This window comes from Felis catus, chromosome B4 (genome assembly GCF_018350175.1).
Source record: "Felis catus isolate Fca126 chromosome B4, F.catus_Fca126_mat1.0, whole genome shotgun sequence".
Classification (NCBI taxonomy): Eukaryota; Metazoa; Chordata; class Mammalia; order Carnivora; family Felidae; genus Felis; species Felis catus.
In genome coordinates this window covers 117019108-117037966 of record NC_058374.1, presented here as the reverse complement: position 1 = coordinate 117037966, position 18859 = coordinate 117019108, and the positions used below count along the sequence as shown (strand labels likewise).

General features: G+C 37.2%; 2 protein-coding genes across 2 annotated transcripts in view; one reads left to right on the top strand and one right to left on the bottom strand.

Annotated features, from left to right (window-relative positions):
- CCDC38 (coiled-coil domain containing 38) overlaps positions 1 to 2570 on the top strand; it is a 56943-nt gene extending 54373 nt beyond the window's left edge. Inside the window, exon 16 of the mRNA XM_011284160.4 lies at positions 1679 to 2570. Coding sequence (XP_011282462.3) covers positions 1679 to 1792 — 114 coding nt within the window. The 3' untranslated portion in view covers positions 1793 to 2570. The remainder of the gene's footprint in view (positions 1 to 1678) is intronic.
- A 75-nt stretch (positions 2571 to 2645) lies between these two features.
- On the bottom strand, positions 2646 to 17639 carry SNRPF (small nuclear ribonucleoprotein polypeptide F). Its single transcript, XM_006933937.5, has 5 exons — positions 17515 to 17639; positions 8808 to 9177; positions 6808 to 6933; positions 3330 to 3394; positions 2646 to 2772 (listed from the first exon to the last, which is right to left on the bottom strand). Exons 1-5 carry the CDS (start codon positions 17637 to 17639, stop codon positions 2706 to 2708), a joined length of 753 nt encoding a protein of 250 aa, XP_006933999.2. The 3' UTR covers positions 2646 to 2705.
- Positions 17640 to 18859: the final 1220 nt, after the last annotated feature.

Here is an 18859-nt window from a genome sequence, read left to right as displayed (position 1 = left end):
GCCGACATGATTACTAATGTTTAAGAAGATGTACATGGTTTCCTCACATTTTTATCTAACAGGATTTTTAAATGCCAATCAATTGGTATTCAGCCAAGGAAAGTGATCTCTTCTAACCAATGGGGGAGAAACCGGCTATGGCACTTACTGAGAAGTGCAATGTTGGCCTCAAATATGGTGCTTTTCTAGGCTAGCCCTATCTGAAACATACGATTTTTTTCATTATTAAAATTTGTTAATTTTTATTTTTTTAATTTACATTCCAGTTAGTTAGCTTATAGTGCAACATGGTTTCAGTGGATTCCTTAATACCCCTTACCCATTTAGCCCATCCCCCTCCCACAACCCCTCTAGTAACCATGTTTGTTCTCCATATTTAAGTCTTTTATGTTTTTGTCCCCCTCCCTGCTTTTGTATTATTTTTGCTTCCCTTCCCTTATGTTCATGTTTTGTATATTAAAGTCCTCATATGAGTGAAGTCATATATTTGTCTTTAATTTCGCTTAGCATAATACCCTCTAGTTCCATCCATGTAGTTGCAAATGGCAAGATTTCATTTAAAAAAAAATTTTTTTTAATGTTTATTTACTTTTGAAAGAGCAGAGGAGGGTCAGAGAGAGGGAGACACAGAATCTGAAGTAGGCTCCAGGCTCTGAGCTGTTAGCACAGTGCCCAACGCAGGGCTCAAACTCACGAACTGCGAGATCATGACCTGAGCTGAAGTCGGATGCGTAACTGACTGAGCCACGCAGGCACCAGATTTCATTTTTTTTGATTGCTGAGTAATACTCCATTGTATATATATATACCACATCTTCATCCATCAATGAACATTTGGGCTCTTTCCATACTTTGGCTATGTTGATAGTGCTGCTATAAACCTTGGGGTGCATGTGCCCCTTCGAAACAGCATATACCTGTATCCCTTGGATAAATACCTAGTAGTGCAATTGCTGGGTTATAGGGTAGTTCTATTTTTAATTTTTTGAGGAAACTCCGTACTGTTTTCCAGAGTGGCTGCACCAGTTTGCATTCCCACCAGCAGTGCAAAAGAGATCCTCTTTCTCCACATCCTTGCCAACATCTGTTTTTGCCTGAGTTGTTAATGTTAGTCATTCTGACAGGTGTGAAGTGGTATCTCATTATGGTTTTGATTTGTATTTCCTTGATGATAAGTCATGTTGAGCATTTATTCATGTGTCGGTTGGCCATCTAGATGTCTTCTTTAGAGAAGTGTCTATTCATGTCTTTTGCCCATTTCTTCACTGGATTATTTGTTTTTTGGGTGTTGAGTTTGAGAAGTTCTTTATAGATTTTGGATACTAACCCTTTATCTGATATGTCACTTGCAAATATCTTCTCCCATTCCACTGGTAGCCTTTTAGTTTTGCTGATTGTGAAACATACGCTTTTTGATGACTTTACCTAAATCACCCAACTTCGCATAAAACCTAACTGCTCTGTCTCTTGCACACTATGGTGCTCTATTTATTATGTAATTTTGCCTAGCATGTTGGACACCCATTAGGTTATCAATCCCTTTGTAACTGATTTTTTTTTTTTTTTACTATTTTGAGCCATGTAATTCCTGGGAAAAATCAAGTGAATGTTATTTTACTTATAATTCAATAGAAAATAGTATGATGAAAAATAGTAAGTATTGTTTATTTTGTTTCAGCTGGGCAGAAGACTTACCTATCGTTCAAAACCTCCATCTGGTAACAAACATGAACTACTTTTGGTCAAGGATACAAGAACAAAATCACTAGAGGAAGAGTATTTTTTCACTTGAATAAGTGCACTAAGACATTTACTGCCAGAATGTTTTAGGCATTTTGTAGATTTTGGTTTTCAGTAATGGCAATATTCTGCCCCATATGCTGGCCTAACCAATTTAAGGAAGACAGGCACTTATTCTCGTGGTTATAGGACTGGCAATGGGAGTTATTTTCTTTTGTTGAAGGCTTTTATTACCATATCCTAAGTAGTATACCATAAGCTAAACATTTATATCTTTGGGTTATCCCAGTTGGAGCTACACATCCAAAGTGTACTTTAACTTATATTACTTTATGTTACATTCCTTTAACATTGCGTTAACAATGTGGTGAATGACCATTAAAGTGCAATAATGGCATTCTCTGACAATCTAGGACTTTAAATGATCTAATTTGTTTTCAACCAGTCCACAGTTCATAGTGTACATTTTATCACTGTGGAGTATACATTTTAACAGTGTATAACTCTAAAACATCTAAATGGTTTTGAGGAGTTTAAAACTTAAATTAACAGGTAATTTGTTGACTACTAGTAAAATGAAACAGTATACATTAATTCTAAGGAAATATTTAACTTTATACATGACAAAAGTGGTTCAATAACTTTAAAAGAAAGTTGTTTTAAAAGGTCTCAGTTAATATAGTATTACAAGAAAAGCACTGAAATTCACCTTCATAAGTGTTTATTAAGCATATAATTGTCTCCCTATAGAAAAAAAAAAAAAGAATACTGAGCTTATAAAAGAAAACCAACTTGAATGAAGTTGAGTGTCTTTTAAAGCATTAATTCTGTGAATAATCTTTCAACTGTTTCAACATTTGAGCTCTGCGTTTAAATATCTGAATAGGAATAGTTCACAAGACAAATTGAAAAAAAAAAGTTTATTGTCTAGAAATATATATAAAAAAAATTCCCCACAAAAGATGCTATTCTCTCATTTCCCCATCTTCTTCCTCTTCTTCAACACCCCTGATATAAAGGACATTATTACACCTGTAAATAGAAAAACAGTCCATTTTGTTGTTCCAACCGGAAACCACATTAAGATCTGAATTACTATTGTTAGATATTTACAATATTTACAATTTACAATGCATCATTTCTTTCTTTTTTAAAAAAAAGTTTTGCAAAAGCACATGGCACTTATTTACCAAGTAGATATTATGAAATGGTATCTTTATGATCTTCCAAAGGTAATGATTCAAATTTGAAGGTGTGAAGCTATTTCAAAATGAATATAGTGAAAATCCCTAATAGCAGCCAGACCCAACTAAAATTCAAAACCAATCTCTTCCACCTAAATCACTGAAAAAGGTTACACCAAGAGCTAGAAAGTTTAGTATCAACACTAGAAAAATCTTAAGGGTAACTCCAAAAAATTTCCATCTTCTTTGACAAGTTTAAGGGTTTCAAAACTCTTTAAGTCTAACTGTAGAATATTATGTTAATAGTGACTTAAAGAAAGTAATTCTGAAATTGAGACACTAATTTAAAACAGGGATTTCTAGTGCTCACTAGTAACTCCTTACATATACTACTATTCTTGTTACCTTATTAAAACTTCACCCAAATGTCCAGACAATGCTCCATCTATGTATTCTTCTGTGTTTGCAAGCTTTAAATAAAAAGAAAGTATATTAGTATAATAATACAGGAGAAAAATAGTGTAACACTACCTAAAATGTTAGGTAATACTGGTGAGACAACTTATTAACTGAAACCTTTCTATACCAACAACTCACATTTATCTATAATTAACAGGATATTAGCTTTCTTTTACCACTGTAGTACTTTTGGGTTTCATATAAACATTCAGTAAAGTTAACATCGATGGATATAGAATATATAATAAAGCTTGTTTCAATGTAAGTTTTTAAATCTCTCAGTTATGTAACACTCCTTTGTATTAGACATTAAAACAGCATGTCAAGGAAGACAGTCTCCAATTTATGAATAAGTTGTGATTTAAATGCTTTCCAAAAATTCAGTTCTAAGGAACCAGGTATTAACTGAGTAATAACACCATAGCACATTGAAGAACCCAATGGGTACAAAATCTATAGCTAAAATATCTAATACTTTTATATTAGTCAACAATCAAACCAAAGAACTGAGTAAAAATTTTAAAAAATTATGTGCTAATAAACAGAAATAAGTTCTTAAGAGAAAGTTAAACAATTCAGAGTAACCATAATTTATAGTTATTTCAGGAAACTATTATTTCTAACTTTACGTCAAAAAGTTTAGGTTTCCTTCCACATATAGGTAAAAAACTTTATTTGTAACTTTTACAAATCACAATCACGTGAAAAGTCCTCTATGACTACCATTCCATTCTTCTATCATTCTAAGTCATTCTGCTTTGGATTTCTTGCCATGCCCGAAACACAACAAACAAGTTCCTGCCACAAAGCCCAGGTACTTGCTGTTCCCTCAAACTGAGATGCATTTTCTTCAGATACTCTCTTCAGTTCCTCACTCAATTCCGTTTTCGGATTAAATTTACTTCCTCAGAGCTTTCCCTGGCTCTCTATCTAACACTGCACACTATGTTTCTGCTTTCTTTTTCTCCATAGCATCTATTATTACCTGATATCACATTATATTACCATCTCCCACTACTAAAACATAAACTCCTTCAAAGTAGGGACTTTGTTTTGTTCATTGGTATATTCACACAGCCAGGCACGTAATGTGCAGTCAATAAATTTTCATTCAATAAACAAACTCAAAAGCCTCATTAACGTGGTTGTAATTATTCAGATACACTTCACAACTCTGGTAGGCTCACTAGGAACTACATTACTTCTAAAACCAAATATTCTGTGGGTATTCTCTACTTCTTTCTTTTAATGAGATATATGCCCACAGCATAAAATTCACTTTTACAGGATACAAGTCAGTGGGTTTTTCCCCCTCACCCCGAATTTTTTTAAATGTTTATTTTTTGGGGCGCCTGGGTGGCTCAGTCGGTTAAGCGGCCAACTTCGGCTCAGGTCATGATCTCACGGTCCGTGAGTTTGAGCCCTTCATGGGGCTCTGTGCTGACAGCTCAGAGCCTGAAGCCTGTTTCAGATTCTGCGTCTCCCTCTCTCTGACCCTCCCCCGTTGTTCATGCTCTGTCTCTCTCTGTCTCAAAAATAAATAAACGTTAAAAAAAAAAAATTAAATGTTTATTTTTTGACAGTGGGAAGGGGCAGAGAGAGAGGGAGACAGAGGCTTCAAAGTGGGCTCTGTGCTGAGAGCTCAATGTAGGGCTCAAACTCAAAAACCCTAAGATTGTGACCTGTACTGAATCACCCAGGCGCCCCCAAGTGGTTTTTAATATATTCATAAAGTTGTGTAATCACTACCACTATTTAAGTCTGGAACATTTCAACAGACTGGTATTACTCTTCAGATTTTTCTATGGCCTTGGTAAATGATTCCTGCTTGAGGAATTATCCAGGCCAAAACCATGCTCTACAAGAACTTTGGGGACCTAAGCATCATCTGTTCAAGTGGTAACCTCTTGAATTAAGGAAAATCTCAGCTCTTTTTGCCTACAGGTGCCCCTGTTAATACTCTTCCTACAAGAAATACCAGTTTGGAATACTTACAGTCATGATTGGACTGACCAGCTACCTTTAAAATCAGGAAGATATAATTTCAAACTCTTTCATCAAAAACCTGGCTGTAAACTACTACAAAGTAACAAAGAAACAAAAGTAACAAAGAAACAAAACATCCCAGTTTTTAAATGGGCAAAGGGCATGAACAAGCATTTCTCCAAAGATGTATAAATTGCCATAAGCACACAAAGATCACAATATCACTAATCATCAGGGAAATGATTATCAAAACAATGAGATTATTTTACTCTCTTTAGCCATTATCAAAACGGAAAGTAACAAATATTGGTGAGGATGTGGAGAAACTGATCCTTTATGTTTTGCTAAAATAGTATGGCAGTTTCTCAAAAAACTAAACAAAGCATTACTTTATATCCAATCATTCCACTTCTGGATACATATCCAAAAGAAGTGAAAGCAGAACCTCTAACAAATATTTATATAACCATGTTCATTGTACTACAAAGGCCAAAAGGTGGAAAACAATTCAAATGTCCACCAATAGAAGAATGGATTAACATGTGGTATATACATACAATGGAATATTATTTCAGTCACAAAAAGGAATGAAACTCTGATAAATGCTACAACATGGATGAACCTCGAAAACATTATGCTAAATGAAATAAGCCAGATACAAAAGGACAAATGTTGTAGGATTCTATTTATATGAGGTACCCAGAATGAAAACAGAAAGAATAATGTTTACCAGGGGTTAGAGGAAATGGGGAGTTATCTTTTAATGGGTATAGTTTCAGTTGGGGATGATATAAGAGTTTTAGAAATGGATAATGGTGATGGATATACCATAATGTGAATGTACTTAATGTCACAAGAGTTCTATACTTGAAAATGGTTAAAATGGTAAATTTTACGTTACATATGTTTTACCTCAATTACAAAAACAAAAAAATCCTGTCCTAAACATTTACAGAAGCTAGCTTAACACACATGCAGTCAGTTCAACAATTCCTTTGGCTTGGCCTATCCTCTCCCTCAAGAAATACTTTTATTGAATTACTTTGATTTTGTGTCTTTAGCATTCATTAAAAGACTTAAAAATGTCACTTGAAAAATGTCTTTCAGAGCTAAATGCTTGGAGAGTTTTGTTTGTTCTGCAAAAACAAAACCCCCCCAAAAACCAAAAAAACCATTTGTTTCCTTTATACCACTATGAATCAAGTATCTGAGTTCTTTTTATTTTAACCACTAGAAGTCAATTCTATGGCTGAATTTTGGTTTAACAGGTCTTGTACACAGTTTATCACAATTATAACAGCCTTCTTGACCTTGACTTTTTTTTCTTGAATTTTGTTTTATGTTCATCAATTTAGTTGACTGTATTCTTATAAGCCCTTGAGGAGTTAAGGTAAAGCAAAATAAATATAATTTAATGATCCTTATCTCCTTAGCTTACCTGCATGTTCATATAGCCATCTACAGATACCAGGTAGCCTTTGTACTCCATTCCCCACTTAAGTTTCACCATTACTGGCTTTCCTGTTAATCCATTCAGGAAAGGTTTGGGATTGAGGGGCAAACTCTGCACAAAGAATAAAAAAAGATCTCAATCAGTTATTTTTCCTTAGCTCAGTTTTCATTACTTACTCCCCTCTACCGAAATCACCAATATTTTATGGTATCGAAATAAAGCAAGCTCTTGACTCTCACTTACTGCATTAATTTTCACTTTTATTTGTTGAAGAGCATATGAGAAATTTAAATACCCAGTTAGGCAATTTCATTCAGTATTCCCTTAAACAATGAATACCTACTATACATCACTCATTGTTCCAGACTATAAAAAAACAAAGTAAACGCTGTGAAAAAAATAATGTAGACTATAGTCCTTGTCCTCAAGAAGCTCACACTGGGAGGGGGAGAGGCAAAACACATACAAATAGGTATTGCACTGCAATATAGTAAGAAGAGATAGCATGTGTAAGGGTACCAGTCAATCCAAAGTCAAAAGGAGAGGTTGCCCAAAGTAATGCTTCCGTTCTAAAGGATGAGAGGTATTTCTAGAGGGAGAAAGGGCTGTTCTAGATACAAGAGGCTACCTATGTAAAAGGAGTAAAGAGTGAAGCAACAAGTCGATCTCAGGGACAAACAATCCAGTGATGTCAGAGTCCCAAATAGGAGGCTACAGAGGTAAGGAGGGGGCAGATGACATTTCAGTCTTTCACTTGAATCCAGGAGCTAGGTGGTCTGCTGGGTCTTATTTGACTTAGTAAAGCCTCCGGGCTACATATGGGCAATCGATAGTTTTTATTCAACAAACCAGTAGTAGTATCTCCCAGTGAATTCAGACTTTTCCTTCTCTCATCTGCTCACCCATCAGCCCAAAGAAAGAAAAGAACCAAGGAACTTGGCTACTAAACCCCTCTAAGATAAGCATATGCAGTGTAATCTCAAAGAACATGGGAGCTACTGCAATAACCTCCTAATGGGTTTCCAGTTTTCACTCTGATCTTTCTCCAACTTATGCACATAAGTATTATCTTTATCATGTGATATCTCTACTTAAAATGCTTCCCTGGCTTTCAATTGCACTTGAAGTAGAATCCACACCTCTTAACACCACCTAAGGGTCTTCCCCATCCTATCTCATAACCATGTTCTTCAAGCGGTGTAGCTTTCGGCCAATTTTTCCAACTGGTCAAGCTTTCTTTCCAGCCTTGGGGCCCATATGCTCGTGCTCCCCGTGCTTCGTACACGTTTCCTCTTTAAGGGGCTGGATTTCCTATTTCCTATTTAGTTAGTGAAATCCTACCAGGGATGCCATCCCTGACCTGTCTTCTAACGTACCATCTTGCACCCTCTCAGCATCCTGTTTGCTCTCTTCTCAGTACTTCACATTATTTGTAATTACATGTTTATGTTATTTGATTAAAGTCTATCTCTCACACCCGACTGAGTAAAGCTAGGGCAGGATCCGCCTCAATACTTTTCACCTTATACTCTAGCGCCTAGACAGTATCTGGTAGCGCGCGCTCAAAATTTTTTTTGCTAAACAAACAAATGAATGCTCCAAAGCCTGCACTCTGTGTTCCAGTGGGCTGCAGGGCCAGGAATCCCAACATGATGGAAAGTAAAGCCGATTTTGGAGTGGGATAAGTGGGGCATAAAGACCGCTTCATCTTTACCTCGACCCTGTGGTCCCAGACAGCAAAGTACCTCAGGCTCACATTCAAACGAACAGGGGCATGGGGTCAGGGGCACTTCTGGGGAGGGAAGGGCATCGGAAGGAGAGCGCGCGCCTCAGATTCGCAGAGCAGGGAGAAAGAGGCAGGCGACCGGGTGCGCGGCTCCCCACGCGGATGAATGGGAACCGAGCGAACCAAGCCCCGGGCCCGGCGAGGCCGGTCACCCGCTCTCCCTTGGCTCTTCCACTCCGGTCGCTTTCTTCCTGCTTACCATCGCGACTATAAGCAAATGCTGCAGGCCACTCGCCGCCGACCCAGCTGTCGTCCGTCCCTCGTGACTGGAGTAGCTACAGTTCGGCGCGAATCGCGGAGCCTCCAGAGAAATGGCCGCCAAACAGCAGCGTGACCTTTCACCTCCGACTACAGCTCTCTTGGCTTCTGTGATTGGGCACAGAGAGATGAGTCCTGATTGGAGGAGATGGCTGTGAAGTGTCCCCTGGCAACCAGCGGTAGCGTGAGTGTTTGAGCCTTCCGCGCCGCGCACAGCCCTGTGGGAAACTTCTGTAGCCCCACTTGCTCCAGGGCCCTTGCTAGGGAAACTCTCCAGTGAGGCGGGCGGGGGTTTCTCCTTGCTCACCTGCCTTGTCAGTTCCACTGAGAAATGCTGTGTACTCTGTACAGCGGACGTGATTTCTCACCAGCTAGTCCTTTCACAGCTGTGAGAACGGGGTTTGGGCTCTTGAGTTTCCTGTTCGCTTTCCCACAGATTCTGTGATTTGGGCGCCCCTCTGCCACAGTCTCCTTCTCTGTTCTGTAATGCTCATTTCAACCCACTTTAAAGGGAATGCGAGAAGCAAGACTAGACCAGGGTGAAACTCACCAAAGAAAGTGAAGTACAGAATATAGTTAAGATGAGGTCAAATTGAGTCTAGAATATGGTGTGGTGGCCTCCCTATAGATCTATTTCTTTTGCATTGCCACCAGAAACCCGACGCAGTCGCAGTCTTTTATCCTTCTGATGTAACAGTATTGATCACAATCTCATTTGTTTTTTCCAGATGCAGACTTTTACCTTTCTCTGATCTGAAATACTAAATGCGTTTCTTGGAGAGTAAACACTTTGAGCATTGATGGGTTTTGTTTTTGTTTTTTTGTCTTTTTGTTTTTGCGGCCTTAAGAAAATGGTGTTGGAATTGAGGTTTAAATGTGTATGGAGGCATTTGTAGTAATCGGTAACACTTTGGATGTGGCCCAGGGGGTTGAGCCTCTGACTCTTGATTTCAGCTCAGATCATAATCTCAAGGTTTGTGAGATTGAGCCCGCCTTGGGCTCTGTGCTGACAGCACGGAGCCTGCTTGGGATGTTTTCTCTCCCTCTCTGCCCATTCCCTACTCGCACGTGTGTGCGTACTCTCTCAAAATAAACTTAAAAAAAAAAAAAAGATTGGAATACAGACATTTACGCCATATTGCCTTATGCACTGGCTAGAGGTGGGCTGTACATTTGTCTCTAAACTTTATGGCGTCCTAGCAAAGAGAAATATGATTGGTTACATAATCCAATTTCCATAATATTTAAAAAAAATAATTCAGGAAAAGCACACTTGTTTCCATTACTCTGGTTGAAAAGAAATTTCTCCCATGGTGTCAGACCCATGATCCTTGTAAATGGACCCCAAGAAAAAATTTAAGTGTGAATGCTTTATTGGCAGGCATAATCCCAGGGCAGTAAGCATAAAAGAAAAAAGGTAAGACGCGGAAGGAGAAACAGATGCTAGGTTTTACATTAATGAGCTGGCCACAGCTCCTTCACAGAAACTCTCGGTTGGCCATGCAGGCTGTCTCTGGACAAGTTTATTGAAATATTATGCTTTGAAACAGTTCAACAAAGGGAGGCACTGAGGGGGAATTTACCTACCACTTCAATCTTATCCCCTGGCAGAGCGGAGGTGAGGAAATCAACTCCCCGGCTTCAGTTTAGCGTGATGGGAGGAGCCACAGGTGGAGGAACCTGGGACCTCATGAAGTAGTCTGTAACTATAGAGACAGGACCCCAGACACGACAACACTGAGAAAATCTGAGTTGACACATAAAAGTTATTTATATACATGAGGTTATATAAAAAAAGTCAATATATAAGATAGCAGAAAATGTCTTTGAAAACACTTACGGTAGATTTAATAGCACATGTTATATGATTGATTGCTTTTATGGTAAAAGCCTTTCAGGTACCACCTTAATCCAATGATCAAATGACCATTGTTAGCCATGGGACAAATCAAAATAGTGTGCCACCTGATAAGATGCAATGAGAAGATGCACTTTTGTGCTATTCTTACAAAAGACACACAATCAGAATCTAATCACCAGGAAATATCAGAGGAACCAGTTTTAGGAACATTTCACTAAATAAACTGGCCTGTGATGTTCAAGAGTGTCCATGTCAGAGGTAAATTGCTGAGAAAATCCTGCATAGAATAACTTATATAATGTGCTACCTCTGTATGAAAGAAAAGAGGGAGATAATCTATCCATTTGTTTCTTTGTGCGTCAATATACTGGAAGATTCCTCAGATACTAAGAAAACTGGTTCCCTATGGGTAGGAACTCGGCTGAAAACAGACAAAGATAAGCTTTTCACTATATATATATATATATATATATATATATATATATATATATATTCACTATATATATATTCACTATATATATATTCACTATATATTCACTATATATATATTCACTATATATATTCACTATATATATATATATATATTTAACTTCCTTTTATTAAGCTGATATTCACAAAGCATGAAATTTACTATTTTAAATTATACAGTTCAGTGGCATTTAGTATATTCACAAAATTGTTGCAATCACCACCTCTATCTAGTTCCAAAACATTTTCAATACCTCAAAAGAAAATCCTGTACCCATTAAGTGGTCACCTCTTATTTCTCCCTCCCCCTAGGCACTGGCAACCACCAATCTGTTTTCTGTCTCTCTAGATTTACCTAGTTTCGATGTTTCATATAAATGGAATCACATAGGGGCACCTGGATGGCTTAGTTGGCTGGGCATCTGACTGTTGATATGGCTCAGGTCATGATCTCATGGTTCATGAGTTTAAGCTCTGCATTGAGCCCTGAGTCGGGCTCCCCGCTGACAGCACAAGGGCCTGCTTGGGATTCTCTCTCTTCCTCTCTTTCTGCCTCTACCCCAATCATGCTCTTTCTCAAAATAAATAAACTTATACAAGTAAATGGTATAATTCAGTGTGCAACCTTTTGTATCTGGCTTCTTTCACTTCCTATAATATTTTCAAGGTATGCACATTGTAGCACATACCACTGCTTTATTATTTTTAATAGCTGAGTAATATTCAGCTATATATATATATATGAGTATATATATATGAGTATATATATATATGAGTATATATAACCTCATTTTGCTTATCCATGCATCTGTTGATGGACATTTGAGTTATTTCTACTTTTTGGCTATTGTGGGTAATACTGCTATGGACATCCATGCACAAGTATTTGTTTGAGAACCTGTATTTAAATTCTTTTGGGTATCGGCCTACAAGAAGAATTGTTGGGTCATATGGTAATTCTGTGCTTAACTTTTTGAAGAACTACTCAACATTTTCCAATAATGCAGCATTTTACATTCCCATAAGCAATGTACAAGAGTCCCAACTTCTACACATTCTCACCAACACCTGTTATTTTCAATTTTTAAAAAGTTATACTATAGCCTTTCTAGTAATCCTAATAATAATTTTTAAAAACCTTCTTATTGTGGTTTTGATTTGCATTTTCCTAATGACTAATGATGTTGAGCATCTTTTCATGTGCTTATTGGCCACTAGTATATCTTTGGTGAAATGTCTGTTCAAGTCCTAAATACCTTTATATATGTACTATTTTTGGAATCCTTGAATGCATTGTCTAATTAAAAATTAAACAAGGGGTGCCTGGGTGGCTCATTCAGTTGAGCCTCTGCCTCTCGATTTTGGCTCAGGTCATGATCTCAAAGTTGTCAGATCCAGCCCCCTGTAGGGCTCTGCCCTGAGCATGGAACCTACTTAAGATTCTCTCTCTCCTCTCTCTTTGCCCCTCCCCACATGTGCTTCTCTCTCTCTCTCTCTCTCTCTCTCTCTCCCTCTCTCTTTCTCTCTCTCTCCCTCAAAAAAGTAAGGTTTCTGAAATAAAAGGAAGAATTTAACAATTCTGGGTCTCATTTTTTTAATTTATACAATAGAGGGACTAAACTAGATCAGAGTTTTCAACCTTGGTACTATTGACATTTTGGGCCAAACAATTCTTGTTGGGGGTCTGTCCCTATATTGTAGAATGTATGTATTTTAGCAGCATCCCTGGCCTCTACCAACTAGATGCCAGTTGCAATTCTGCCCCCCCCCCCAAGTTGTGACAACCAAAACTGTCTCCAGACATTGCCCAAAGTCCTCCAGGGGGGCACAGTCACCCCCTGATGAAAATCAGTGGATTAGATCAGTGGTTTATAAACATACAACCCTAGACTTGGATCACTTTGTTTTTGTTTTGTTTTGTTTTGTTTTGTTTTGTTTTGTTTTGTTTTGTTTTGTTTTGTTTTTAGAGACTTGGATCACTTTGTAGGCAGTATTGAGATTTTGCAAACTATTTTTATTATCAAAAAACAAAACAACTAACGAAGTATAGTCAAACATTTGTACATTTAGCTAATGGAGACTGTATAAGACTGAAATGTCATGCTTCTTTGATTTTGATTAGAATGAAATCAACTCTAAATACTGGTCGATTATCATGGATCAGAAGCTCTGATTGGCATTTATATATGTATCTAATTTATAAAAATGGGAAAGCAATTGGTCAGTAAATGATGTCTTTTAGTTTCATAAATCATAGCATCAAGTTATGGGGTGGTGAAAGGTAGATAATAAAAGACTTTGGGGGTAAAAAAACTGGGAGCCCTCAACTAGATGATCAACATTAAATATTGACTTTAAACATACTGCTGTTCTTTGCCATACTTCCATGGGGTGGCAGTGGTGAGTTTCAAGTAAAATTCCTAATGGACACAGGCATTAACAAGTTAATGTGTCCAAAGGAAACTTCAGTGTTTGCAGAACACAGAGGAAACAAAACAAAATCTCATGGAATTTCTCCTACAGTCTTCTGTTCCATACAATCTCTCCCACCTTTCCTCATAGTCTGAAGGTTTACATTGAATCATTTTTTTAAATTTTTTTAGGTTTATTTATTTATTTTGAGAGAGAGAGAGAGAGAGAGAGAGAGAGAGAGAGAGAATCCCCAGCAGGCTCTGCAATGACAGTGCTTGAACTCACTAACCATGAGATTATGACCTGAGCTGAAACCAAGAGTCAGATGCTTAATTGACTGAGCCAACCAGGTGCCCCTACACTGACTCAAATTTTTAAAAACAAAACTTGCTAGTCTACCTTTTTATCTGTTACCCACCTTTTGCCAGAGGTATCTCTAAGCTCCATCCTCCCAAACAAAATGAAAGTCTGGACATACTATTCTGTTGCTAGCCAACCTTGGATGGTTCCCAATTACTAGCAGCCTAAAACAAACTCCTTTCCAAAGTTTCTCTCCAACTTCATCTCTTTCCATTCTGTCCCACAAACCACAACACTTGCCTTTGAATCACAGGCCACACTTTTTTTTTACAACTCCACGTACTTACACTTGATATTCTCTCCATCTAGAAATCCCTTCTCCTGTTTGCTCTTAGTCTCAGCGCTATTGATTTTTTTTTAACTGCGGTAAAATATACAAAACATAAAATTTACCATGTTAACTATTTTTAAGTGTAGAGTTAATTGGCATTAAGTGCACTCACATTGTTGTACAACCATCGCCATCATCCACCCCCAGAACTTTTAAACTATTGATATTTTGGATCAGATAATTCTTCATTGGGGTGGTAGCGGGGGCGTGGGGGGGTGGGGGAGGTGGGAGGATGTCCTGACCTGTACATTGTATGATGTTTAGCAGCATCCCTGGCCTCTATCCGTTAGATAATAGTATCGTTCCTCTTCTCCTGGTTGTGACAATCAAAAATGCGTTTGGACACTTCCAAATGTCTTCTGGAAGGCAAAGTTCCCCCTAGTTGAGAACCACTGATTTAGAGGGGAAGGATTTTCATAGAAAGTTCTGTCATTTTAACTGTGAAGAAATAACTTTGGAAAACTGCATTATGGGCATTCATTAATATCAGACACAGAACTATTTGTAACTTGACTGTGTGTCAGATCAGTTGGGCTTTCAGTAGTAAACAAATAGAGCATTTAATTGCCCCAACAGCAATAACATAATCACTCTCATTTGCATTGCTTCAGAATAGCTAAGACTAATCAGAAAAGGTCTAGATTGGAAATGACAGCTTTACATGCATGACTGAGTGCGTATGGGTGAAAAATTGTTGAAGTATAGGGTTAAAAAGTCTATTTTAGTTTTTTGTGATAATTACTGCAGGTTTTATAGATAGACATCAACTGTTTTTGCAGGAAAAACCCATTCTGTGTTATTCTCAGACTGAAAGAGTATCTCCTGTTAAAAAATTATTTGATCTTGTTGACCAATATGTAATGTAGTTACTGTGAACAAGACAATATAGACAAGTATTTGAGAAAACTATTAATTGTATTCCAGGAAACGTGTAAAATTTCCCAAAGTCAAATATTCTGCATCCGATGCTATCTATCCAACACCTAAAATGAGGGAGTTTGAGTACCACTTGTAACTTTTCAGGCATTAGACAATGTTTCCATGTATTACCAAAATAATGTGGGCTGTTATTTAAAGAACTGTAGAAATGAAGCACTGAATGTTATTTACAATGTTCCAAATAGCTGATATTTATCCTTAGGTGTGAGAACCAGTCAAGTTAGAAGAAGTCAGGTTTATTTCATACCAGATTAGTTATATTATTTACTTCTAGCAATTATAGGGTATATTATTTATAGATGCTGCAATTCTGAAAACAAAAATGTTAAAAGTATCACACTTAGTATTTGGTTAAATGCCAGGCTTAGTTTTGCATCAAATTGAGGAATTGAAATAGGTCATTTTAAGGACATTGTCAGCTTCAATACATTACTGTTTTTCTCTAATAGTTTAAATTAATAACGGGAGAAAATGAACATTATAATAAATAATATCCCTTGGGTGGTAACTATTGTTTCAATCACAGGAGAGTAACCCTTTATCCTCTCAAATAAAGGACAGAATCACTTTTCAGTTTAAGTAACAATAAGTTTCTAGTAGGTTAAACCTTTCAGTTTACCATGTATGTTGAGAACATTCAGCAGTAAACTATGACTGTTTTAAAATGATAAACTGAAAAATGATATTTTTCAATGCTGCTAATACTTACACCTAGATTCTTAAAGTGTAGTAGAGCAATTAGAAATGTGATAAATTAAGAAGGGGAACTAAAACTGGTTCTGTTTCTGCTTGATTATAGATAACAGGTTAGATCATATTAGTGACAGTACGAGATAAAATTTATCAGCACAATAATTTTTATTCATAATATAATTAATTTATCAATAGTTATGTTTAATACAAATTTTCTTCTTCCTATCAGAACATACTGTGTTCAGAGAAAAGTTTAGACTGTCCTTGAATCTATGTAATAATAATATTTAAGCCAGCAGCAGCATCATTATGACTGCAATTTATTGAATACTTACATGCCAACCCTTTACATATATTATCTCATTTAATCCTTACAGCGAGTCTGTGAAGTAGGTATTATTAGCTAGAGTTGCTAAGCAACCTATTCAAAGTCCCACAAGGAATAAGTCTCAGAGCCCAAATCTGTCATTTTCTAAACTTTGTTCCTTTGCTTTTCTAACCCAAACTGTAAGAACTTCAGGAAAAACAAACAAGCAATTTTAATTCTTAATTACCCGCATAGTTAATAGCCTCACTAAGACAGTGAAATTCCTATACTGCAGACTGAGTGTGAATTATTTTGACATATGTGACTGTCAACTTAATTACCCATACACATAACCTTCTGTATAGTATCAGATTCATCTGTCAGTCTCTGAATTAGGTTTTGGTGAGTGGTCAAATTAAGATCACTCTTATATCAGAATGTCTGCTATGCTTCATTTCATCCTCCGTCTGTAAGCAGAGGGCCACAGAAAGCTCCTGGGAGTTTAAATTAGAGGAAGACTTTCTTAGCTTCTTACAAACCTACCGTCTCTTTTGAATGGTAGTCCTTCATAGTCTTGCTTAAAGAATAGACATTTTCCCACAGCCCCCTGCTGATTCTGAATGAACAGATTCTCAGCCCCCTGCTGACTGCTGAATACATTGTTTATCCTCATCTTTACTCTTTACTGACAGCCTTCATAATACGTTGCTTAGAAGACAAATGGCATGGCAGAATCTCTGACAACTCATTAAGGAAGAATATAGTAGATTTTTGCCAAATATCACTACCATTTTAACATGAACTAACAGCAGTTTTTGTCATGATGGAATAGGGAAAGGATGCTGCCCTCTGTCAAAAGCAGCCCAGTGTCTCTTTGCGTTGTTTTTGAAAGAAAGATTTCATGAAGAAGTCAACTATCTATAGCATTTTACCTCTGCAACTGCTGCTCCCTCTGTATGGAATGCCTTCTTTCTCTCCTTTCTCTGCCTACCTTTCTAGGGCCAGTTCAAATGGAACTTTCAATAGGAGCTCTTCCCTGTCTCCCATGGCATCACTGCTTCTGAGCTCTGACCACACTTTTTTTTTTTCTATCTCTATTATAACAATTAGCATGTTGCAGTGTAGTCTGTATAATTATTTGTCTGTCTGGACTCAACTGGAAACTTCTTGAGCACAGGGACCATAGCATGCTTATTCATCTTCACATTGCCTACACTCAGAACAGTGCCTAGCACAGATTCGGTGCTGGGTTACTGATGGTTAAATGACTTCCCTACCATAGGATGAGCTTTTTCTTGTTGGGGTCCAGACCTCTTAGAGTATGGTGATTGCAATAATGGGAGCTATTGACAAGTTCCAGCTCTGCTAATTTCTTGACATGTAGCCTTTCGAATTTCCCCATTTTCCAAAATGGGGATTGTAGTGATATTTATCTCATGGAATTAAGTTTCTGCAAATGTTTGCAGTGTTTTTCATAGTTAGAGATCTATTCAGGTTTTCTGCTATTTATTCTTGAGTCAACTGATGTTATTTATATTTTCTTAGGAACCATTCATGTCTTGTTTTAGTTTCATTAAGTACTAGTAAGTATTCTCCTATTGGTTGATTTTATCTATACACCTGGTTATACTCCATTCCTAACTTGTCTGAATTCTCTTTTCCTCTTTCTCAAAAGAAATATGTCAAAATGTTAATGGTGGCTCTCATGGGTGATATGATTATGGGTTATTTTGATTTTTTTTCTTTTTTTCCCCCCAAATGTTCAGAAATCAGTGTATATATTACTTACATAGTCACAGAAACACTTAAAGAAAAAAAATCTCTCAGTTGCTTTATTTCCCGAGCCCTTATTTCTGCCTGCATTTTATTTTCAAAGGTTATCTTTTTTAAATAAAGATTTTATATTTTTTATTTCAAGTTTTTATTTAAATTCCAGTTTGTTAACATGCAGTGTAATGTTAGTTTGAGGTGTAGAATTTAGTGATTCATCACTTACATAACACCCAGTGTTCATCACAAGTGCCTTATTTAATACCCATCACCTATTTAACCCATCCCGGCCCACCTTCCCTCTATCAACCCTCAGTTTATTCTCTATATTTAAGAATCTGTTTCCTGGCTTGCCTCTCATCCCCCACCCCACCCCACCCCACTGTGTTCATCTGTTTCTTTTTTTTTTTTTTTTTTAATGTTTTTCTTATTTGAGAGAGAGAGGGCGCGCAAGTGGGAAAGAAGCAGAGAGAGAGGGAGACACAGAATCCAAAGCAGGCTCCAGTCTCTGAGGTGTCAGCACAGAGCCTGGCATGGGGCTTGAACCCACAAACCACGAGATCGTGACCTGAGCCAAAGTTGAGTGCTTAACCGACTAGGCCACCCAAGAGCCCCTCATCTGTTTTGTTTCTTAAATTCCACATCTGATAAAGGGTTAGTATTCAAAATATATAAAGAACTTATAAAACTGAACATGCAAAAAATAAATAATTCAGTTAAAAATGGGCAGAAAACATGAATAGACATTTTTCCAAAGAAGACTTACAGATGGCTAACAGACACATGAAAAGATGTTCAACATCACTCATCATCAGGGAAATACAAAACTATAATATCACGTCGCATCTGTCA